The 23390-nt window shown below is 33.6% G+C and overlaps 5 protein-coding genes across 9 annotated transcripts in view; 4 read left to right on the top strand and 1 right to left on the bottom strand.

Annotated features, from left to right (window-relative positions):
• Nucleotides 1-134, top strand: part of LOC116175587 — a 1927-nt gene extending 1793 nt beyond the window's left edge. Inside the window, exon 2 of the mRNA XM_031493776.1 lies at nt 129-134. Coding sequence (XP_031349636.1) covers nt 129-134 — 6 coding nt within the window. The remainder of the gene's footprint in view (nt 1-128) is intronic.
• On the top strand, nt 1-4273 carry LOC116177261. Of its 2 annotated transcripts, XM_031496180.1 has the most exons (8): nt 1-38; nt 2416-2617; nt 3020-3145; nt 3200-3334; nt 3488-3529; nt 3587-3795; nt 3845-4004; nt 4056-4273. In XM_031496180.1, the coding sequence occupies exons 2-8, from the start codon at nt 2416-2418 to the stop codon at nt 4184-4186; spliced, it is 1005 nt and encodes a 334-aa protein (XP_031352040.1). In that variant the 5' UTR covers nt 1-38; the 3' UTR covers nt 4187-4273. The 2 variants fall into 2 exon arrangements, with proteins under 2 accessions (XP_031352040.1, XP_031352041.1); XM_031496181.1 differs by lacking the exon at nt 1-38 and having other exon boundaries at nt 2433-2595.
• A 13478-nt stretch (nt 4274-17751) lies between these two features.
• Nucleotides 17752-18932, top strand: LOC116177366 (trihelix transcription factor GTL1-like). The gene is made up of 2 exons (XM_031496338.1): nt 17752-18588; nt 18684-18932. Exons 1-2 carry the CDS (start codon nt 18013-18015, stop codon nt 18894-18896), a joined length of 789 nt encoding a protein of 262 aa, XP_031352198.1. The 5' UTR covers nt 17752-18012; the 3' UTR covers nt 18897-18932.
• Nucleotides 18818-20427, bottom strand: LOC116177365 (putative nuclease HARBI1). 4 transcript variants are annotated; one of them, XM_031496337.1, is made up of 5 exons: nt 20065-20427; nt 19838-20024; nt 19726-19783; nt 19470-19683; nt 18818-19422 (listed from the first exon to the last, which is right to left on the bottom strand). In XM_031496337.1, the coding sequence occupies exons 1-5, from the start codon at nt 20285-20287 to the stop codon at nt 18947-18949; spliced, it is 1158 nt and encodes a 385-aa protein (XP_031352197.1). In that variant the 5' UTR covers nt 20288-20427; the 3' UTR covers nt 18818-18946. The 4 variants fall into 4 exon arrangements, with proteins under 4 accessions (XP_031352197.1, XP_031352194.1, XP_031352195.1 ...); XM_031496334.1 differs by having other exon boundaries at nt 19470-19783; XM_031496335.1 differs by having other exon boundaries at nt 19470-19783; nt 19838-20018.
• Nucleotides 20428-20655: 228 nt separating this feature from the next.
• Nucleotides 20656-22806, top strand: LOC116175586. The gene is made up of 2 exons (XM_031493775.1): nt 20656-22587; nt 22634-22806. The coding sequence occupies exons 1-2, from the start codon at nt 20656-20658 to the stop codon at nt 22637-22639; spliced, it is 1938 nt and encodes a 645-aa protein (XP_031349635.1). The 3' UTR covers nt 22640-22806.
• Nucleotides 22807-23390: the final 584 nt, after the last annotated feature.

Below are 23390 nucleotides of genomic sequence, written 5' to 3'. Positions count from 1 at the left end.
GTCTACCGACGTGAAGAACTGAAGATATAGTATTAGAGGTTAGTATAATTTTATTCTTCACATGCTAATTTTTCCTAACCTTAAATATACCATAATTTCTGAGCGGGAATTGTTTGTTCCTTGTGTAGGTATAAATAAACCTGATGCTTATTTTAGTTACTTGAATGATGAATAACGAGCGTAAAATTAAAGATTTTAGTGAGTTGACTACCCGACAACAAAGACGAAGAGTGCTTTCCCATTTACATTTACATCATCGTTCGGTTCATGCATCACAGCTTTCTTCTACAGATATTGTTCACAGCACCCAAGAAACTACGCAGGAACCTATACCGTCAACATCAAAAGCTGTAACAATTGACGAGCATAGTGAAATATTTGATAGTACATTGTCATCGTCTACTTTATCTACAGCTGATGCTAGTATAAAATCCTCAGATATATCTGTTTACCATCCCGTTTCATCACATAAAATTGTATCTAATTTTGAAAGTGACCTCCGTGCTTTAATTATAAAACATCATGTATCGCATCAATTCGTAAATGATTTATTACCCCTGCTACGTGATAATGGGCATAATTCTTTACCAAGGGACGTTCGCACGTTCATGAAAACACCCGTTAATACATCAAGTATCGTGAACAGTTGTGCAGGTGGACATTATATTCATTTTGGTTTCGAGAAGATGTTACATCACTCTTTAGTACATTATAATTATACATCTCCAGTTGTCAGCATTAACTTTAACATCGATGGACTACCTATATCGAAGAGTTCAAATTCACAATTGTGGCCAATTCAAGGTGCGATTTGTATAAAGGACACATACACAGAACCATTTATTGTAGGTTTGTTTTATGGTGCCAAGAAACCATCAGATGCAAATGAATACTTGAAACCTTTTTGTGATGAGGCCAAGGGACTTTTAATGAATGGAATTTATGTAAATAATAATCATATATCCATTAAGATAAATGCTATCATATGTGATGCTCCTGCCAGAGCATTTATAGCAGGAATTAAAAGTCACACTGGATACTTTGGATGTTCCAAGTGTACTACGGAAGGAACTTTTACTGACAATAGAGTCATATTTCCCCAATTAAATGCAACTCTGCGTTCAGATGTCTCATTTTTACAGAAAATTCAGGAAGAACATCATAAATCGGATACTATACTACATCACAGTTTAAATATTGGCATGGTAACTCAACTTCCACTTGATTACATGCACCTTGTGTGTCTGGGAGTTGTCAAAAGGATGCTCCAGTTTTGGATAAATGGAAAAAAAGATTTACGTTTAGGAGATACTTCTAAGGAAATTTTAAATAAGAAATATATGTCGTACAGGCAGTTAATACCTTGCGAATTTAGTCGAATGCCTAGAAGTGTATCTGAAATTGATCGCTGGAAGGCCACAGAATTGCGTTTTTTTTAATGTATGGTGGTGTAATTGCCTTGAAAGATATACTGAGTGAACAATATTATGAACATTTTTTATGTTTAAGTGTGGCTATTCGTATTTTGTGTAACAGTGAATTAATCAAACAATATTTAGAGTACGGTGAGAAACTTTTGTTGCACTTTGTAAAAAAATATTCTGGTTTATATGGTGAACGTTATATGTCCTATAACGTTCATAACCTTATTCACGTTTGTAATGATGTCAAGATATTTGGTGCCCTCGATAATTATAGTGCATTTAAATTTGAAAATTATATGTGCGAGATCAAAAAAAACCTCAAAACTGGTTCTAATCCTTTACAACAAATATTTAATCGGATTATGGAGAAGAATAATCAAATAAGTTTAGTTCACAATGTGGAACCTATTGTTTATCCCAAAATTGTGGAAAAAAATGGACAAATTCACTCACTGCAATTTAAATCTTTTAAATTAACTAACCGACAACCAAATAACTGTTGTTTGTTAAATGATGGCCATGTAGCATTAATTACTAATTTTTTTCTCTTAAATTCTCATATCTATGCTTCAATTCATATGTATTTATCCAAGAAAGACTTTTTCAAAGTTCCATGTGCATCCTCACATTTAAATATATATGAGCTTTCTTCAGACAAAGGTGCAATAGATATTACGGAAATACCAGTAACAATGATTGCACAGAAATGCATTATTTTAAAGACCAATTCAGATAAGGATGTAATGCTAACACTACTGCATGTAGATTAACAACGGCAATTGGAGAGATTAATTTTTCGTTTTTCTTGCTAGTTATTATTTTCTTTTTATAATATAAATTTTAGTTAAAAACACTGATTCCACTGAAAGCTTAATATTTAGCATATATGCAACTAGTAGTTTAAGGAATTTTCAAATCGATGAACATGAACATTAATAATTCATTAGTGAAATTTTTGATGAACTGAAAATTAAGAAACATTGACGTTTAGATGCAGGACAAGTCGTATGCGGTGGTTGCCTTTCTGGATGAAGAGGACAGCTACTCGGAAATCCCGTCATTTTGGCTGTCCCACAATAACACTAAGTGTTGGTGGCCAAAGAGTAAAACACCTTCAAATTTTATAAAACGTGGAGCAAAACCCGACCCCGCAAAATGGAGTTTATGCAGTGTAAGAGTTGAAGGAACTTTTTGTAAGTTTTTTTCTTGGTTTCTAGTTAGTGAATTGTAATGAATTTTACTGCATTGTGTAGGTACGAAAAATGGTGGCTTTAAATTACTGATTTTGCTTGTACCATGATTTGTACATCTGTGTTAATCATCACTTCAAAGGGGGTTGCGGAATAAGAATGGTTAATTGGCCCCCGTCGAGTTAGAATCTATCGACCTGATAATATCGAAGGAAAATCACATTTTTTCTTAGTATAGAGAATTCTTAAGAAAATAAGAAGTTGCAGATATCTTCTAAAATTTTGTTTTGAGATCCCCTTCGATATTATCGGCTCGATAGAATCAAACTCGACGGGGGCCAATTGACCATTCTTATCCTGCTACGTCCTTTAATTTACGAACTACTCATATAAACTTTGTTTTAGCGACTTTAGAAGAAGCCAGAAAAAGGGCTGAAAATGAAGATTATACCTCTTCGGAGGAAGTCCAACGCAACAGGAAGAAAAATCCAAAATATGTGGATTCCCAACTAGCTATTACAAGTGATGAAGGTAAATTAAATATTCCTTTCATCAAACATATGTCTAATGCCAATTTAATGATAGAATATTCAACAAGTCGAAGTGGAACACCGCCACCACAAATGTGTGAAGAAGTTTTAGTCTATGCTTCACCTTCAACATCACCCATTAATCTAGAACAAATGCCAGTTATAATTGCAGATAACATCGTCGAGTCTGGTAAAATATATTCCTTTATACTTCACGGCAAACCTAGAATTATTTTAAATATATGAAGTTGCCTAATATATGCACGTTTATAATGTCTTTAAAATATTTGTACTTAATTTTGGAACACTGTATGCTATGGCTTTTACGAATCTGCTTTTATAGGTACCGTACAAGCTGCCACTAATTCGTACGGTTATACGTTAGGTAAGCATTTATTTTATTTTTTTCTTATGGTAATTAAATGTTTGTATTTTTTTCTAGATAAAATATATGAACTACTTGTAAGTACGAACTTATATGTAAAAGGTATATCAGCACGACTAGAGAAAATGGAAAATTCAAGAAAAATTGAGAGTGTCAATAATCATGATGCACTGAAAGATTTAAGAAAAATGTTGCCCTTAAGCAGCACAGATGATATAAATCAATTTGAAATATTTCTTGGGGATGATGAACAAAAGAAAATTTTTGTAAGTATATTTAGGTATAAAAGTGTTCTGCAAATTTAAATTATTTCAGACAAATTTTATATCCTCTATAGGAGGTAGGAATGTGAAAGATAATATTCACAGATGTTTGAAATCAATATTCTCTAATGAAGCTGCTACCAAATGTTCGTGGCTAGGCCAACGAGGCAATTTTCGCGTTTGTGATCTATCTTCAATAACTGTCCTAAAAGGTACTATTGTTTTTGTTGAGATGTTTATAAATGATGTACATTATTTTGCAGATCAGATCCAAGTCAACTATAATATAACATTAAAAGAGTTTGAAGTCATTGGTAGCGAATGGTTCCGTTTGTCAAAATTAAGGTTAAAACCAGATAAACGCAACCCTGATTCTTCTAATGTCGTCAACTAGTATTGTAATCTATTATATAATATAAAATATACATTTTGTTCAATATATTGTATTTAAGTAAAAATGAATATATCGTATTTACATAAATTTCTATATGTTTATTTAGTACAAATATTTACATCATATATATATATATATATATATATATATATAAACTGATGTATATTTACATAAAAAAATTTACATTATATATATAATACTGATGTATATTTACATCAAGAAATTTACATAAAATATACAGATTTGGTATTTAGAAAATTGCTGACATTTTGATATGAAATATCTCTTATTCATCTCCCAATATTACATAATTCTAACAAGCTTGTACATAATTTATACATACATTTTATATAATTATGTTTGTTGGGTAGCTCTAACTTATAAGCAGAATTTAATTTGTACGGGCAAATGAGCATTAAAAGCCCTAAGTTCAACCTCCGGGGTTGCAACAGAAAATTATTAGAAGTACGTCGGGCCACAAAAAAAGTTTCTGCCTGGAGAATGTAGGAGGCGAGGGCTCCTTAACATATAATTTTTTCTCGACTTTCAAACCTTAGCATCATTTATTTTGACCTTTTCGTTGCTCTTGCTGGCTGGTTCCCCATTCCGTAATATGTATAAGTACAATGCAATCGCACAGTTGTTATGTCGTCTGTTTTTTATCGTTTCTAAATATACATATGAAACGAAACTTTTTACCTATAAGCTAGTAACACGCCGACAAATAAAAATACGCGTTTCTTTTATAATATAAACTCGGCAATTAGTATGGTTAATTAGTAAAGTATGGTTAATACCTTAGTTAATACCTATCGATTGCTTTGTCGAGTCGTCGAAATTTTAGGATTTTGTTCGTACAGAATGACCTATCTTCTTCAGTAGTAACACTATGGTTTACACTAGTTTACGCTACGGATCGCCATCTTACAGAAAATTTAGACGTTAAGTAGGAATACAGGTTTCGTATTATAGGCTTTTAATTTATACGATTTGTCAGTTCGACAAAATGAAAGTTATACGCTTTTTTTTATACGAATTTTATTTATATGTTTTACAAGTTCGACAAAATGAAAGTTATACGTAATTTTATTATACGTTTTTATTTTATACGAAATACCGGTTATACGTTTTGAAATTTATACGGAATGATAGCTACCCATTTTGGTAGTAGGACCTTCTTTAAAGAATGTTACAGCAACGTACGTAATAGTTGATAAAATACGATACAAGTGCAATACAGTTCTTTCTGCATTAGATTTAAATTTTAAAATCTTTCATATTATGAATGTCTGTTACCCCTCTCAATCTGAGTACCTATGGATACTGATTCAGAAATGTGTGTATGAGGTGCACACTGCACAAGATAAAACGATTCCATATATCTTAGACTTGATTGAGGTATTAAAAGACATTAATTAGTTTATACAGTTACAAAAGACAAAATAATTGTTTATCTATTTATAAGACCTGCTGTTTTTGGCGTCATTATGAAATGTCAAAAGTGTAACTGCTCGTTTTCCAATGCTAGTATTTATATTAATCATCTAACATATAAGCATAATATAGTAAATTTTTCTTGTTGCTATAGAACTTTTAGCACACGTGGTGCGTTTAAAAGGCATTTAAATTTAGAACATGTTCAGAAAAATAATCCTAATACCGCAACTAATACTGCGACAAATGTGTTACATTCTCTAAACGCTACTGATCCTTATACAGTTAATACTTCAAACTTAGAAAATGTTGGAGAACCATCATACAATTCATCAGGAGATCATAATGAACAATTTTGTAAACTATTTCAATCAAACATAGACCAATTCGTTTCATCTTTATATAGTAAACTTCAATTAAATTTGACTCTAATACAAGATATTATACTTCTCACTTCTGACTTTGTTTCATCCGCAATAAATAGTATTAAAAACTGTTGCTCATGTTCAAGTTTAAAGTGCGATAATTGTAAAGAAATGTTGAGTGTATTGGAAGAACCGTTCAAAAACTTAAATACGGAATATAAAAGACAAAAGTATTTTACAAACTCAAAATGTTTTATTAATCCCACGGAATTCGTCATAGGTACAAGAACTGCACCGAAAAAACAAGACAAAAAAATATCTTTAGACCTAATTAAAAATGTTGGATACTTTGTACCTGTAGAAAGTACATTGAAACTGTTTCTTGAACTTCCGGGAGTTTATCATATTATGAATGATTATCGAGATACACTTCTTTCAAATAAAGATGGTTCACTGTGTAATGTAATTCAAGGAAGCTTATGGCAAAAATACTTAAATCACAATAAAAACAAAAATGTTTTTCCATTAATAATTTATTTCGATGAGTTTGAATCAAGTAATCCATTGGGAAGCCATGCTACCATATATAAACAAGGTGCGGTATATTTTTCAGTACCTTGTTTACCTCCAGAACACCTTACACGTCTTGAGAATATATTCTTAGTTATGCTATTTCATGCAAACGACCGATGTAGCTTTGGAAACAAAGCAACCTTTAGTATCCTTATACAAAGTTTAAATTTTTTAGAAAACTATGGTATCGATATAACTATTAATGGAAAAGAAGAAAAAGTATATTTTTCTTTAATTTTAGTTACTGGCGATAACCTAGGTATACATTCATTGTATGGCCTATCAGAGTCATTTTCATCAAACTACTATTGTAGATTTTGCAAAATGCATAAAATGGAAATGCAAACTGCAATTAGAGAAGATGATCAATTACTTAGAACGATAGATGATTATGACCAATGTGTCGAACAATTGTCTTTTGGTGTAAAAGAAAATTGCATATTTCACGATCTACAGCATTTTCACATTTTAAAAAACCTTGTTTGTGATATAATGCATGACTTAACTGAAGGGGTTCACAGGTACGCTATGGCAAACGTTATTAACTACTTTATTGCAAAAAAAATTTTGAATGTTGACATTCTCAATGGAAGAATTAAATATTATAAGTACACTGATTTAGAACGTAACAGACCCCCTATTTTAAAAATAGAGCATATAAGAAACAGGCATTTATTGCTTTCATCAGCCGAAATGATGTGTTTGGTGCTAAATTTTAGATTCATTATAGGCGATTTAATCCCTAAAGCAGACAAAGTTTGGAACTATTACTTAATATTATTGGAAATCACCGAAATTTTGATTTCATCATCTATTACACATAGTGAAATTGATTTGCTTCAAACGCTTATCGAGGAACATAACTTCTTATATATCGAACTTTTTAAAGAGAATTTAAAACCTAAATTTCATTTTTTATTGCATTATCCTAGAATTATTAGGAAAATAGGGCCGCTTTGTTTGGTACAGTCGATCAGGTTTGAAGCAAAGCATAAAGAGTTTAAAAGATTAGCTAATGTAGTATCTACTAGAAAAAATATTTCTTTAACACTTGCCAAGAGAATGCAACTTAAAGTTTGCCATCGCATGTTGTCACAAGTCGGGATAAAGGACGTAATAGAAACAGGGCCCGCTTATACGACACCACCATACTGTGACATATACTTTGGTCCCTTAAAACATACTAATAATTTTTGCATACATTGGTACAGTTTTAATGGAATTCGATATGATAATCATTCAATTTTAATATATAATGTTGAGCACGATATGCCAACATTTTGCAAAATCGAACACATTGCAGTTTTTGATGAAAAAATATATTTTTTTACCGCTACATTGGCCACAATTTCTTATGATCTCCATTTTAAAAGTTACACAGTTGAGTTTAATGGCAAACATAAAGTTTTTGAATACGCGTTTTTTTTAAATAATTACCCTGGCTCAATTTATGAGACTGTTACTGGTGTAAAGTATGTACATATTTCAAAAATGTTTTAAATCAAATATTGTTACTAGAATATAGTTAGTTTTTAAGTAGTTTAGCCTTTTGCATACATTGGTACAGTTTTAATGGAATTCGATATGATAATCATTCAATTTTAATATATAATGTTGAGCACGATATGCCAACATTTTGCAAAATCGAACACATTGCAGTTTTTGATGAAAAATAGTTATTTATATAACAAGAGCGCGAAGTTCAATTTCGCGCATTGAGACTGAAGGTATTTTGACGAGGCGAAGCCGAGTCAAAATATCAGTCAAATGACTTCGCGCTAGCGTTATATACAATATTTTTTCTACAACTGAACCGATTGTTAATTAAATTTGCTGTTTAAGTTCAACTTTGTCACGTGCGCGAAATACTTTTTTTCACTGTTGACGATTTCGCGCACGTTGTCAATAGCAACCTTACTTATTAATTAACCGTTTAAATCTAGTACTTCGCGTTTCGAAATCCGTCAGAAAATGATAGGTTTTTTTGACAGTTGTAGAAAAATATATTTTTTTACCGCTACATTGGCCACAATTTCTTATGATCTCCATTTTAAAAGTTACACAGTTGAGTTTAATGGCAAACATAAAGTTTTTGAATACGCGTTTTTTTTAAATAATTACCCTGGCTCAATTTATGAGACTGTTATTGGTGTAAAGTATGTACATATTTCAAAAATGTTTTAAGTCAAATATTGTTACTAGAATATAGTTAGTTTTTAAGTAGTTTAGCCTTTAAGTGTTTTGTAAAATTATTTTTAATTTTGAAATAAAATATTTTTTTATAAACATACAAATTTAATTTAAAAAAGTTAATAGGTTGATTGAATCATTATTAAGTTGAAAGAACAAATTAATAAATTCAACTTGACTAATCATTTTGTTTCGTATAAATAATTAAGTGTGTTGATACAGTACGATATTGTGTTATTGTAAGTAAATTAAAAGTTCATTTTTACAAAAGCATAATGTTATTTGAACGTCAAGTACAGGTAATACTAACACATATTTGATTCATTTAACTATAAATTCGTTTATTTTTAACATACAAGTAGTTTGAAATAACATACAATGTTGTTTAGTTAACGTATACGTATGGTTAATTCTACAAAATATTTTGTTAAACCAAAAATAAATCCAATAAAAACAACATAACTCACTCTTTTAGTTTACACAATATTTTGTTGATTTAACTGTACTATTTACTAGAAAGTGCATACACATATACAAGAATTAACAAAACTTTTGTTAAATTAACAAAACATAATACTTGCATATCAACAAAATTTTGCTCTTGTTTGAACAAAATATTTAGTCGTGAAATAGTGACACTTGTATTTGGTTGAATTAAAGAAAATTTATTTAATTTAACGAATTCTTTTTTACCGTGTATGCACATCTTGTATCATTTTTTCGTTCATATAATTTACAGTTCTACTGAAATTGCCCACCAAAATTGTTTTTTGTTTGTAACATTATCCATCTGGGAGATGCGTTTTTTTTTAATTTTTACTATAGGGATGTTTTCTTCCGTATTGTAGCATCCGATTCATGTTTCATGTTTGAATTATTAATTAAATTCATTTTTGCAGGCAATTTGTAAATAATTCGCAGTGTTTTGCACTTCCACTTTAACTAACGTTTTCGTCCTGCGATGTGTAAAAATCAAATGTAAAATTATTTGTAATTTGCGCACTCCGTTTACTACTGATACTTTCAATCAATTTGCATTTATACGTACCTAAATAGTCGTGGAAGTGAACATTTCTAAGACGCGCGAAATTAAAATACAAAAGGATTTAGAACAATATGAGTCGTCACACTCATTTGTTTACTGATAAAGGTTAAGGGACATTGCTTTATTTAGAGCCCGGAATTGTAAGCGCTATCAAACACGGAAATAAGTAAGGAAATAAGCACGTAAACTCGGAAAATAAGCACCAAAATAAGCATAATAAACAATAACTTTATTTTAGCACAATGTAGTTATTATACTTATTCATTAATTTATTTTTTTGTTGCAATATACATCACGTGTTCAATCTTTTCTTTAATACCCTTTTTACCTATTGTACATATTTGTGCAACAAAGAAGAATAAGAATTTCGTACAGAAGACATTTCCAACGAAAACGTAAATATGGTATTTGTATTTACGCAAGTGAAATTAATGAAAATAATATAGGGTGAAGTGGTGTAAAAATGAAACAACCAAAATTATGGGTAAAAATGAGACACTTACATAATTGCAACTAAAGATCATTTTAATCCCACAACAAAACGACAATAATAAAATCTGGATATAGTAAAACCTAAAGTCATATTTATTCAAAAATTAAATATAAACCACCAATGATTAAACGAATCGTACTTTATGTGTTACAATTTATGCGCCAAAAACTTTTAAAATCGTTGATCAATCTTTTACGAATCCAGACGTCGGAATTGTTCGGCGAAGGTCGCAAAATGAAGCCGTTGCCATAAGCATTCAGTAAAACGCGCGCGAATAGTGTATTACTGAATGAATTGTTTGTACCACGTGCAAGGTCAGTGGGGTAAATTTAAGACAAGTAATGAGACGAGCTGTGGGGTAAAAATGATACATAATTTTATACAATTTTAGGTTCCCGAAAGTTAAAATGCCTAGATGTTACGTTTCGAAAGTGAAAAATTACACGGAAGAAGATCTGCAAAAGGCGCTTACTTTAATTAAAGAAGGTGAGTTGTCTATTTGAGCTGCTTCAAAGAAATTTGGGATTGATAAATCAAAATTAAGCCGCTGCATTCATAATAAAAATAATGCAAAACGAGGACGAAAGCAAGTCTTATCTGTGGATCAAGAGAAAGATTTAACCCAAAAATTAACTATATTGGCAAAATGGGGGTTTGCCTTATCAAAGGAGGAGGTTAAATTAGTTGTCCAAACATACGTAAATGAAAATAATTTGAAAACGGTTTTTAAAGATGGTAAACCAGGTGATGATTGGTTTCGATTGTTCTGTAAACGAAATCGTCTGAGTCAGAAAAAAATGGAACAGTTAGAAAAATGTAGGAGAACAGCCACTAGCGATCCATTTATCATATACTCTTTCTATGATCGCCTCGAAGAAACAATTAAACAGCTTGGTTTAGAAGATAAACCCTCGCATATCTTTAATTTGGACGAGACAAGCTTCAATTTAGATCCAGGCAGGATCAAAGGTGTTGCTGCGGTGGGCCAAAAAGTTCATAGGAGTATCGAAGGATCTGGTAAAGAAAATATAACGACAATGGCTTGTATTTCTGCTAGTGGATTATTATTATCACCGCTAATTATATATCAAGGTCAAAACCTATGGAGCTCATGGAAAGGGTCAAATGACTTGGAAGGGACCTGTTACGCTGTTTCAGAAAAAGGCTGGATGACCACCGCCGTTTTTAATGGTTGGTTCTCCAAATTTTGTGCAATGGTTTCAGAAAGGCCACTTTTGGTGATAATGGATGGTCATGTTTCTCACCTGGATAAAGGAATCATTGACCTTGCCATACAAAACAATATCACTTTGTTTAAATTACCACCCCATGCGACAGATATATTACAACCGTTAGACAAATGTTGCTTTGGTCCATTGAAGCTTAAATGGAATCAAAAGCTTTTAGAATGGCAGCGATTGAATCAGAGGAAGCTCACAAAGCCAGAATTTGCAGATATGATATGCGAGATATGGAATATAGGAATTTCAAGCTCTGTCATTAAAAAGTCTTTTGAAAGCACTGGAATATTCCCTTGCTGTAGAGACAAATATCCAGTAGAACGTTTAAATGAAATTAAATTGAAGAGATATAAAGAAAGAGCTCAAAACCCAAATCCTTTAGACGTTTTTGAATTGTATCAAGAAGAAGAAAATGACGAAAATGCACGTGATATTTCTGAACAGGGAATTGAGCAATGCGAAACAAAGGAAAACGAAGAACCACGCCCATCAACCTCATTTGAACACATTTTGCTACAAAAAATTAATAGAACAAACCCCGAAATAAAGCGAAGGCGAAAGGTTAATTCGCAATGTGCAGTTTTAACCAGTGCCGAATACTTAAGGATGATAAATGAAAAAGAAGCTCTGCAAAAAAAGAAAAAAGAACCAAAGAAAAAGATTCCTAAAGTGACTGAGTCTTCTTCGGACAATGACAGCATTCCTTACAAAGACGAAAGCGACACTGAAAATCTGACAGTTGAAGACATTGTCAATGAAGAAAATCAATCAAATGAAGATTTTTGTGTGAGTGACATTAAAAATGGAGACTACATTTTAGTGAAGTTTTGTACAAAGAAAAAAATATTACATTATGTTGCGCTCGTGGAATCTGTAGGAGAAAATGAGTGTTCTGTGTCGTATTTACGTCGAAAGGGAGATAAATTTATATTTCCCCAGATACCTGAAAAATATAATGTGCCTAAGGATGATGTAGTTTGTAACGAAGCACCCGGAATTTCCCCATTTAGTTTGCCGTTTACAAAGAACACCCGGTATAGTAACGATTGGTTTGGGCTTCGTTACGCAAGAAGACCGCGATATTTTTGTAACCACCGAAGGATGTTGTCCTGGCGAAGATGAGGGGCAATTAATATTCTTTGGTTTCAGCGCCGTTAATTATTTATAAGATGTTTTAGATTCCCATAATAAGTAAAATCAAGGATAGAACGAGTTCAAATCGAGTTGTTTACAAGTTTTGCAGTCCCGTCCGTATGCCTGCATGTTGCGATAAGAGTGTTAAAGCGATAGCGCCGTTTGAGAAGAAAAGTCCAAAGGAGCTAGTTGCAGATTGGATTGATGAGTACTTAAGTTTGATTACGCTTAATTAGGTAAGCGCTGTTAATTAATGCCATGTTAATGGGCAGTAGTAAACCTTGTCAGAATCCGTCGAGAGAGGTGTCCACAGAGGCGCTGTAATTTTTCTAGTTGTTTGCAAGTTGTCCCAGATTTTTAAGATAATCACAGGAGCCGCAATTAAGTAATTAAAAACCGAATTATTTTCTACCGCTCTCGGTACGAGTACCGCCCGGCTTTGGAAATTCCCTGTTCCACCTCCACCAAAATTGGTTTCCTTTAAAAGGAAAATGCTCATTTTGGGAGGGATCTTTTTCTGCTTCATACTTTCGAGTTGTAAGTACGCCTTTTGATTTCTTTAATTTGCGAAACCGTATCATTCCGAATCCACCGAAACCCTTTTGTTTTACCGTTTGAGCGACCGTAAGTCAATCCGTTATCCTTTCCGTTTAACTACCGTTTTGAGTTTACCTTTTTGCACTACCGTAACTTTTACCCCGTTCCGCTAAGTTTCATTACCGCCTTAAGCTTACCGTATTTTCTATCGATAGTGTTACCACCGTTTAAATCACCGTTACTTAACCAAGGTAAGCGCTTAATTTTCAATTACGTTGATTAAAGGGGGGGGGGAGTATATTCTGTTCTCCTTGTTTTTCCGCTTTTCGTTCCCCTAGACACCGCTAATTGATTTGTGCTTTATTGCTTTATTCCCTTTAGGAAATTTACCGTCCGGGCCGTTGGCCATATTTTGTTTTAGATTATCCGGAAGTGACCGCCGCCATTTTGTGGTGAACCCTGACCGATCCCTGGTTATTCCGTTCTCCACTAGAGGATACCCGGAGGCTTTCCACCCCGTCCGCGAAGACCGCACCGCCCCTTTTCCCAAGACTTAGGGGGTGCAGATTAAGTCTTGGTGGCGCCCGAGTGACCGACCGACCGTCCCCGGTGTAATAATTGAATTGTACAATTATATTATTGTTCGACAATTAAATGAACTTGAAATAATTGTGCTTTCCCTTATTTAGAATACCGTTCGTGCACGAGCTAAGGGGGAAGTTCGTCGCAAGTTTTTGAAATTTACCAGCCCCAGACTTTCATGGGGGCACCGCGAGAGTATCACAAAGATTTGTATTTTCTATTGCTTTTGATAAATTTAATGTGAACTAAAGCTTATGTTAAAGATTTACTTTATTTTCGAACTTTGTGTCAACATGGTTACCATATTTCTTCATGATGAGTTAAATCAAATATTTCTTTTTATTATTATTAGGTTTTTGTGTGTATTTTTTTAAGTAACTGAGAAAAAATATATAATGAGTGTCTCACATTTACCCCAATGTATTAGTATTACCCCAAGGATGATAGGCAACGCACTCTATTTAATAAATGCCTGAAAACGTAGTGTCTCATTTTTAGACGTACCATGTCTCATTTTTAACCTAAAAGGTGGTAGAAATGAGACACAATTTTAATTTTTTTTTTCTAAAACACGCAATAATTTACTCAAATGTATTAATTAAATGTTATTCCTCATCAAATTCTATATGAAATGGCCATTTTTCTGAAAATTTAGAGAAACAAGAACCACTCGAAAATCAAAAGTTACGTTAAAACGTCTCATTTTTACACCACTTGACCCTAGGTAAATACAGCTACCCTTTGAAGATTGTATAGACCTACCGAAATTTGAATCATGTTAGTAAAATATGCAAGTATTGTAATTTGCCAGCCTTTCCTAACTACTTAACAAACAAGTCATCCCTTTTGTTATTTATTGGTGTTAGGTATGCTTTATGACATGACCTTCAATTTTCCTCAAAAATACAATAATACCGACAAAGAAGAGCTTAATATAAGGGGGTTATAGTCGGCGTGAGAAGATGTTTTACATTTATTCAAAATTTAAAATAACATGGTAATCCTCTACTTGCATTCTACCTGAAACGCCACAGAGGACAAGAAGAAAAAATATTTGCATTTTGAGGAAAATATGCAGTTATAATAAAAAAATCATCAAATAAGCATTTTAATTCGTAATAGCCTAAAGAAGCATTTATAAGCACTATCAATCATAATCAAATCGATTTATTAATACATACCTTACAAGTTACAAGGTATAACATGACTGCTTACTTTTAAAGGTGTAGAAAAAAATGTGCATTTTGCTTAAAAATCCGGGCACTAAATTTATTATAGGTAGAGGTACCTACTTATTGTAACTCCACGATAATTTCCATGGTATTTCTTTTTGGTGAAGTGCTATTTCCGTTCTCAAATGAGTCAGGTAAAGCGGTGATACCTTATGAAATAAAGGTCATTTGCTGTGATCTGTATTCTACATTCCGTCGGTTCAAAAATGTACGTAATTTTGGGAGCTCTAAAAAATATGCCACTATTACTGATTTTCCCAAATGGCAGTTTTCATTGTTTGTATTGATTCAATTCATAATAGATCTGTCAGTAGTTTTGTTAGGATTTCTGGGGTAGGTAACATTGCAGTATTGGCTCCTTCTTGGATATCAGAAGGAGTATTTTGCAAATATAAATCGCATTTTCTGTGCTGTTGCGCATTTCAAAACTAATTTGAACCTTATGGTAGATGGACGTCGACTTTTTTATTTGTAATGGTAATTCATCTTCAATTTTCCCCTGGATTCCTGCAAATCTAAAAATGCTAGTTGTAGGATGTACGTTTTGTGGCCACGTGACAAGCGACAAAAAACGGAGCATAAAACCGACCTAAGGAAATTTCTCAATTTTCTTGAATTACATAACGCAATAAATAGTTATTTAGTAAACATGTTATTCTAGTTTGTAAGTACCATCACATTACGATATGAATACAATTGATTGGGATTTAATTATATTTTAATCCGTTCCATTATAAGTACCTCTCTAACTACAGTTAATTGCATAGTGGTTATCTCAAAAGGAATTCCTTTTGTATTATACAGGATGTCGGTCATTAGATTTATTTTAAGAGACTTATTTATATATTACTTATATGGATTTATTCCTATATTTGATGAAATACATTTTAATTATTTTAATCTACTAACTACTAACCTTCACGTCCTTCTCATTGTCCTTTACATGTGAATACCCGAAGTAACAATATTTTAAGAATGATGGATGAAATAAAGTTGTCATATATTAGCCTTTTACTGTACATAACAGATAGGTGACAATAAACAAATTAAAAAACTAAGGGCTTTTGCAAGGGGCTATATTTTTTTGTTCACTATTTTGAAACGTTCATTTGATACACTGCCTTGTTTATTATAAAGAAGCTCCTGTAGTGCTTTAGTCAGTTGTTATTTTTATCTAATCTTCAGATTTTATAATTTAGTCATGCAATTAAGTCTATACCGTGAATGCGACTATTTTTTTTTGCAGATTAGCATTGGGTAGGTAAAATTGTAGGTAGCATCAGGACTAGGGTTACCAGATGACAAGAATTTTCCTGACATGTCAGGAAATTTAGCTGTCTGTCAGGGAAAATTGGAAATTGCCAGGAATTTCCTCGCCACACCGCATTTCAAACTTTTAATCACTCACCCTCGAGTTTTTGAAAAAAAAAAACATTTTTTGCCCAAATGTCAGGAAATTTATTGCTCAGGCGGGGTGTCAGGTAAACTTATTTTTGGATCTGGTAACTCTAATCAGGACACCTTATCAAGGAATGTGTGTCTCTTCACCAATGGTTTGTTAATCAGTTCCGTTTCAGATGCTGTATAACATTGCTTTGCTAAACATGTAACAAATGTGCAAAAACCGAAAACTATAAAAATGTTATTACACACTTCTGAAATATTTCCCACACCATGTGACCAATAAAATACTCGTATATGAAACGTTTTCCTCAGGTTTGCATCATTCTGAAATCTTGATAATTTCTCTAAATATTCCAAAATATCGTTTTTACACTTTTTTTACATAATATTGCCTACACGTTTCTGAAACATATCCAAAATTTGTTAAATGTTTTGCATAATTTGGGCAACAGTTCCCCCAAAAAGTGACGATGGTTTTCGTCAAGACAACACATAAAATCTCACCCGCAGATTTATTGAAGCAAGTTTCTTGAAAAGAAAACGCGTGTGGACGGAATTGTTATTGTAAAAAGTTAGGGATTAGGTCTCCAAAGAGGGTCAATGTTACGTAATTACTTGTTCTAATACAGATTTTGACGTTTAAGAGTCAGAAATAACCGACTTTTTATTATAAATGTCATTCTCCAGGAGTGTGCAAATTGATGTCCCACCTTAGTTTTCCTTAGAATAACATTATTTCTAATCAATTTTCTTAAATAAAAGTGATATGGGCACTGTCTATACCCTAATACGCTTAACGTCGAAAGGAAATATTACTGTTTTTTCAGATATAACAAGGTCACGGTATATGAGATCTCAGCTCCGTGCCATGTCCCAATCCATACTATTCAAGGAATATTCCAATTTAAAGCCATCGTAAATATACACTATCATCGCAATATCGTTTTAATAATTTGCTCAGACTTTATTTCAAATGAAAACATGCTCTATTATGATAAATACGAAGAAAATGGAAAATTATTAATTGCTTAAAGTCGGTCCCAGGCTTCGTCCTCAACTCCGTGACGCTATCACCAACCTGACAAAAAATACAGAATTTTGTGGAATTTGGCGGAAATCTTATTTCAGATGGTAACACTGAAGCAATAAATTATGATAAAACCGCGAAGGCAGTGTTATATGTGAGTTTTGTGCGTGTATTGTTTTTCAAAGTTGATCGGTAAGTAATCGACCCGTCGGCGGTTTCAACTCCGTGATACTCGGAATTGGTTGATAAATAGAATTTTGCTAACAAATGCGTTAGCAATCCTCGATAATACAATAATAGATGTTAAATTTAAGGCGTTTTCGGAAATTCAACCGGGTTAGGTAGGTTCTTAGCGAGTTGTAACCCAAGCGTTCGATTATTCACACCGGTTATTTTGTCTGCGTTCGAAAACTAGATCAGGTTGGCAACTCGGTTGTTTAGTAATAACTCTGGTCAGTGAGTAGGGTACGTCTGTATTGTAGGTTATGTTTTGATTGAAGTGTTTACCTTTTTGTTTGACAAAATCGTCAATAGAAGACTTTTAGTTTTATTATTTGCTACAATCAAAAATGAATAGGGTGCTCGCACGATGTGAAATCTGCGACTTTATATCATATGAAAATATTGTTAATGAACATATTCGAACAACTCATGCCCCTGATTTGGAATCCCGTGAAAGTACAGAGGTTGAAAATTGGCAGCAAGAGGATATAACCCTCAACAATGAAGATTATTATGAGGATCATGATTATGGCGTATCTCAGGAGCAGGAAACACCAATAGTGACTCAACGTAGCCAAGCAAGTGCATCCGAGCCTCAAAATCATCATTGGCAAGATAATGAAATAAAGCTATTGATATCACTGTATGAGGAACATAAAACAAGATTTGAAGACAAGTCTACAACAAACAGGAAAGTTTGGCAACAAATTGCCGAACTGATGAATGCAAATGGTTACATGGTCACATGGGAGCAGTGCGAAAATAAATTCAAAAATTTAAAAAAACAGTACAAAAAGGTGATTGACCACAATGCTGCCACAGGTAGAAATAGATTACAATTTAAATATTTTGACATTATGGATAATTTACTGCATCAAAATCCTGAGATAAATCCACCAGCAGAATGCAGCAGCCTGAATGTGGTAGGTTTTAATGTTTTATACTTTTCATTTAAATTTGTTCCTCGAGTTTAGCATTTCCATCAATATTTTGAATCTTTCATGTACTTTTGTTATAGGAACCAGAATGTCCAAATAGTCCCATCAATGATAGTGGGAGGAGCACCCCATCATGCAGTACACAGCTTCGACCAAATAATAAACGTAAGAACAAGGAAAATGAGCCAGTTTGGTTTAAAAAATTTCGCGAAGATATGGATAAACGCCACCAAGAGAAAATGAAAATGCAAGAACGCTTGATTAATGTAATCGAAAAGCATTTAAATACATAATTAAAGCAACATGTACATTGTAAAATAAATACTAATCTTACAAAATTTTGTTAATTTATAATTTCTGCGATATCATCACGTTTAATGCGTCCTTTAGTGTCTAAGTTTCTATCATTAATACCTACAGCAACATTAGCATCTGCATCTTCTTGATACGGCTCTACATCTACATCATTTGCATCAACACAAATATTATGTAAAACACAACAACTTATAATAACGCTGGGAATTACTTTGGTGTCATATATATTTACGTATCTCAAAATGCGGAATCTACCTTTTAACAGCCCATATGCTTGCTCAATAGCTACTCTTGTAGCAGAGTGCTTGTAATTATAATTTTTCTGTTTTCGACTCAAATGTCCATTGTCTTTGTAAGGCGTAAGTAGGTGACTTGCATTTGAATACGCTGAATCACCTAACAAGTGATAATCTGAGGGCACGAGATCATGAATATTGTGGTTCAATTTTTTTCCTAAGGGAGACATTTTTAATACCCTGGCATCATGGACACTTCCAGGGGGACCTAATGAGTTCATAAATGATAGTATCCTTTTTAATTAATAACTTTACCGGCATAACAATCGATAAATTTATATCTAGCATTACAAACTCCTTGTAAGACAATTGAATAATATTTGTTTCTGTTGATGTAAGAGTTTGCCATATTGTGTGGGGCCACTATTGGTATGTGCGTTCCATCAATCGCACCTATAACATTTGGAAATCCTTGTCTTTTACGAAATTCAGTGGAGAAGCACTGTCTCTGTGATTCATTTTTAGGCCACTGAATTACATCTGACGCAATTGAAACTAAAGTATCTACAACTTTTCTAAAGTAACACCATGCTGTTGAAATGGTCAGATCAAATCTATCGGCGACGGTTCTGTAAGACTGGAAATGTTAACCATTTTCAGATTAATTATACAATTCATTTTACCTGTACGACTCTTGATTTGCGAGAATCCATAGACCTACTAATAACTGTGTTTTCGCATCATTTCCAGGTCTCCCAGTGTGGTGTACGGAACTAGCCATTGACAACTTATCACCAATTTTAATTAGCACTTCCTCAAAGCTCATTTTCGTCAATCGGAAATGTTTACGGAAATCTACAATACCTATGACTTTTAACTGGTACCTACGCAATTTAATATTTTTAATTACCATCTAAACTGTAGCTTTCTACAATGGCAACATAATTCTTAATGCATACACGTTTACTTTCCCCATGTTCTCTCGTAGTTAAAAGTTGTTGACTAACAATCACATTGTCATCATCGTCGTCGGAATCTACTACAGATGTCCAAAACGCAAGGAGTGCTGCTGTAGCGCGTTTTCTACTTGTGCCAAGAATAGTAGAATGGATTATACTATCCTTGTTAGACATGTTTATGTAGGTTATGTCACGGTTAGGAATATTAGGTTATGTAAAAACGTTCGGAAAACATATAACTCGAGTTGCGAACCTGTGTAGGTTACCTACCAACTGGGTTATTTACTCGGGCATAATTTCCGAAAACGCCTTTAGAATCACTTTTACCTAACCTCAAAATTAGACCGCCAAGTGCCCGGCAAATATGAAAACACTCAGCTCCGTGACCCTCAGAACCGTTACCGATTGAGGTAACGGAGTTGATAACAGGTCATGGAGTTGAGATTTTACTCATCATCGCCTACAGTACACATAATAATATATGACTAAAATATTTAATGACGTCTAGGAACTCTCTTTGGTGTTTTTCAGTTGTGCCAAAAATGGTTAAAAACAAAAAGACGCCTACCGAAACTGAAATTCAAAAACGGAAAGAGAAAAAAAAACAATCTATGAGAAGATTACGTGAGGCTATTAAAAATGATCCAGTGAAGCATGAAGATGCCAAAAGGAAAGAACGAGAAAGGTATCATGCAAGAGTAAATGCTGGAAAAATAAAGAAAATCGATAATTTGGACAGTCGCACCCAAAGGTCAGTTAGAAAGAAATGGAGAATATACAGCAAGAGATATTATGATTCGCAAAAAAGGAAGAAGGATTTGGTAGAATCTTTGGAAGCAAATACACCTCCAGATTCTCCTCTGTCTTTCAGAGTGAATACGCCCCCGCCGAAAAGTAACCCAGAAGAGACTCCAACCACTTCGTCAAGTCGAACTGCTACTGGGAAAAAAATGCGCCGTAGAAATACGTACAAGTATAAGCTGAAGATAAAGCATCTAGAAGAGCAGTTGAAAAAGGAAAAGAAAAGAAGCGAAAAATACAAAAAAAGAACACAAAGGCAATCTGCACCATTGGCAACGCCCGAAAAGAATGTGAAGTTGATTATAGGGAATCAAACCGTCTCTAATGAAGTGAAAAAGAGACTGCTAGTAGGCGAGGTAATCACTTCTCAGATTAAGAACAATTTGGCCAATTTAGAAAACAGTCGTGATAAAGCAAATTTTGTTGCAAATTTGTCTGGCAAAATTGTCAAAAAACACAAATGTATGCAGTATATCAGAAACCTATCATATTCACGAAAAATCTACAAAAAATCAATACCACTGCCTTCTAAAAAGAAAGAATTACTGAAACGTTTCAGGATTTACGTAACAGATTTTCTTGAAATGGACGAGAACAGCAGGATGTGTCCAGGAAAAAAGGATACAGTAACATTCAGGAAATGTAAGAAACAAAAGAGATATCTCAATGACTCGCTTATGAATCTACACAAGAAGTTCCTTGCTGCCCATTCTAATCTTAAGATCAGTTATGCCAGCTTCTGCAAACTCCGCCCGTTCTGGGTATTGATTCCTAACGCGAGATGCAGGGAAACGTGTCTGTGTTCCACTCATGCTAACATGTCATTACTTGTGAGGAAACTGAAACAACTAAACATAATCAATGAATCGTCTGAGAAGGATGTAATCAGAAGCTTGTGTTGCAAGTCAGAATCCGAAATCCCCAAAGAACCTTGTCTTGAAAGAAAATGCCCGGATTGCAAAGGCACAAAAATAAACAGAATGGATAGCAGTTTTCTCATCACAGAACCAGCAGAATATTGTCGTTGGATATCGAAAAGAGTTAACGTCACCATAAAAGGAGAAGATAAGATTTGTCAAAAAACATTAAAGGAAACTGTGAAAACTACAAAAGGAGAAATGCTGCTAGCGCTTGAGGATTGCATCGATTCTTTTTTCCTCCATGTCAGGAATATTCAGCACCAATATCAAGTTATTGATAAAATTAAAACAGAGCTCAAAAATGACGAAGTTCTTTTGCACATGGATTTCAGCGAAAACTATAATTGTAAATACGGCGAGGAAGTACAGTCTGCGCATTTTGGTGGTTCGAAGCCCCAAATATCTCTACATACGGTTGTAATATATTATAGAAATGAACAATCTCAACTTAAACCTTTATCATGTTGTACATTTTGTGAAGATCTGCGACATGACCCGTCGGCAATCTGTGCCCACCTCGAACCATTGCTAGAAGATATCAAGGAGCTGGTACCAAACATCCGACATGCGAATTTCCTAAGCGACGGACCGTCCACACAATATCGTAACAAAAAAATGTTTCATTTGATGGTAGGGTTCGTTGCGAAAATGTTGGGAATTCGGACCTTTCGATGGCATTTCAGTGAAAAAGGGCATGGAAAGGGAGCACCCGATGGCGTAGGTGGCTGCTTGAAACGAACTGCCGACGTCTTGGTTGGTAGAGGCAATGATATCTCTGATTTTGGGACTCTAGTTACAGAGTTGAAAGAAAATACAAGAAACATCCGAATATATTCCGTACCCAGTCAAAAGATTACTGATATCGACGCTATTGTACCAAAAAATCTCTGCACTTTTAAAGGAACAATGAAAGTTCATGAGCTTACGTGGTCTTCTCAAAAGCCCTTTATGATACAAGCACGTGAACTTTCCTGCTTAGAATGTAAGCCAGATGAAATCTGTATTCACTACGGTCTGGGCACCATACAACTTTCGAAACCATCACGTATCCTTTTCATTTTAAAATTTTCAGCTATCTATAAGTCCACTAAATTGTGTTTTCTTAACATTATCACAGCATTGCAATTATTAGAGATGGATTTGGATCGAAAAATTGACAGCGATAATGAAACATCTAGTGCTAGTTCTGAATGTCACCAAGATACTGAGACAATAATCCACAATTTCAGTGATCTTGATGTCGGTGACTATGTTGTGGTACAGCTACAAGGTACCTAACTTGACAAATTCTTAAATAGTGTGTATTTCTAACCTTATTAATTCGTAGGGAAAAAGAATATGAAGTTCTATACAGGGTGTTTTTTTGGGAGCTTAGGTTAAAAGTTTCTGGGAAAGTAAAATAGGTAGGTTTTTGAAAATTTGTACTTAGGAGTTACTCTGAAGGCCGAATCGATGTAAAATATTTTCAAAATGGCCGCACTTCCGGAAACACCGGAAGTAGATAGTAACTTCGTTATTTTAAATGACAACCCCTATTTTTTATTGCATTTTTGGAT

The sequence above is a fragment of the Photinus pyralis genome, unplaced genomic scaffold (genome assembly GCF_008802855.1).
Source record: "Photinus pyralis isolate 1611_PpyrPB1 unplaced genomic scaffold, Ppyr1.3 Ppyr1.4_LG7, whole genome shotgun sequence".
NCBI lineage: Eukaryota > Metazoa > Arthropoda > Insecta > Coleoptera > Lampyridae > Photinus > Photinus pyralis.
The sequence above is the reverse complement of the archived record's forward strand: the minus strand, read 5'-3'. Positions and strand labels throughout refer to the sequence as shown.

Bases quoted from the DNA above. Each gene is read 5' to 3' on its own strand.
- LOC116177261 (XM_031496180.1), top strand. From the start codon at position 2,416: ATGCAGGACAAGTCGTATGCGGTGGTTGCCTTTCTGGATGAAGAGGAC. The intron at 3,146-3,199 runs GTAAATTAAATA...ATTTAATGATAG, and splicing joins AGCTATTACAAGTGATGAAG to AATATTCAACAAGTCGAAGT. The intron at 3,335-3,487 runs GTAAAATATATT...CTGCTTTTATAG, and splicing joins AGATAACATCGTCGAGTCTG to GTACCGTACAAGCTGCCACT.
- LOC116177366 (XM_031496338.1), top strand. From the start codon at position 18,013: ATGAATAGGGTGCTCGCACGATGTGAAATCTGCGACTTTATATCATAT. The intron at 18,589-18,683 runs GTAGGTTTTAAT...CTTTTGTTATAG, and splicing joins AATGCAGCAGCCTGAATGTG to GAACCAGAATGTCCAAATAG.
- LOC116177365 (XM_031496334.1), bottom strand. From the start codon at position 20,287: ATGTCTAACAAGGATAGTATAATCCATTCTACTATTCTTGGCACAAGT. The intron at 20,025-20,064 runs GTAATTAAAAAT...ACCAGTTAAAAG, and splicing joins AGAAAGCTACAGTTTAGATG to TCATAGGTATTGTAGATTTC. The intron at 19,784-19,837 runs GTAAAATGAATT...CCAGTCTTACAG, and splicing joins GCAAATCAAGAGTCGTACAG to AACCGTCGCCGATAGATTTG.
- LOC116175586 (XM_031493775.1), top strand. From the start codon at position 20,656: ATGGTTAAAAACAAAAAGACGCCTACCGAAACTGAAATTCAAAAACGG.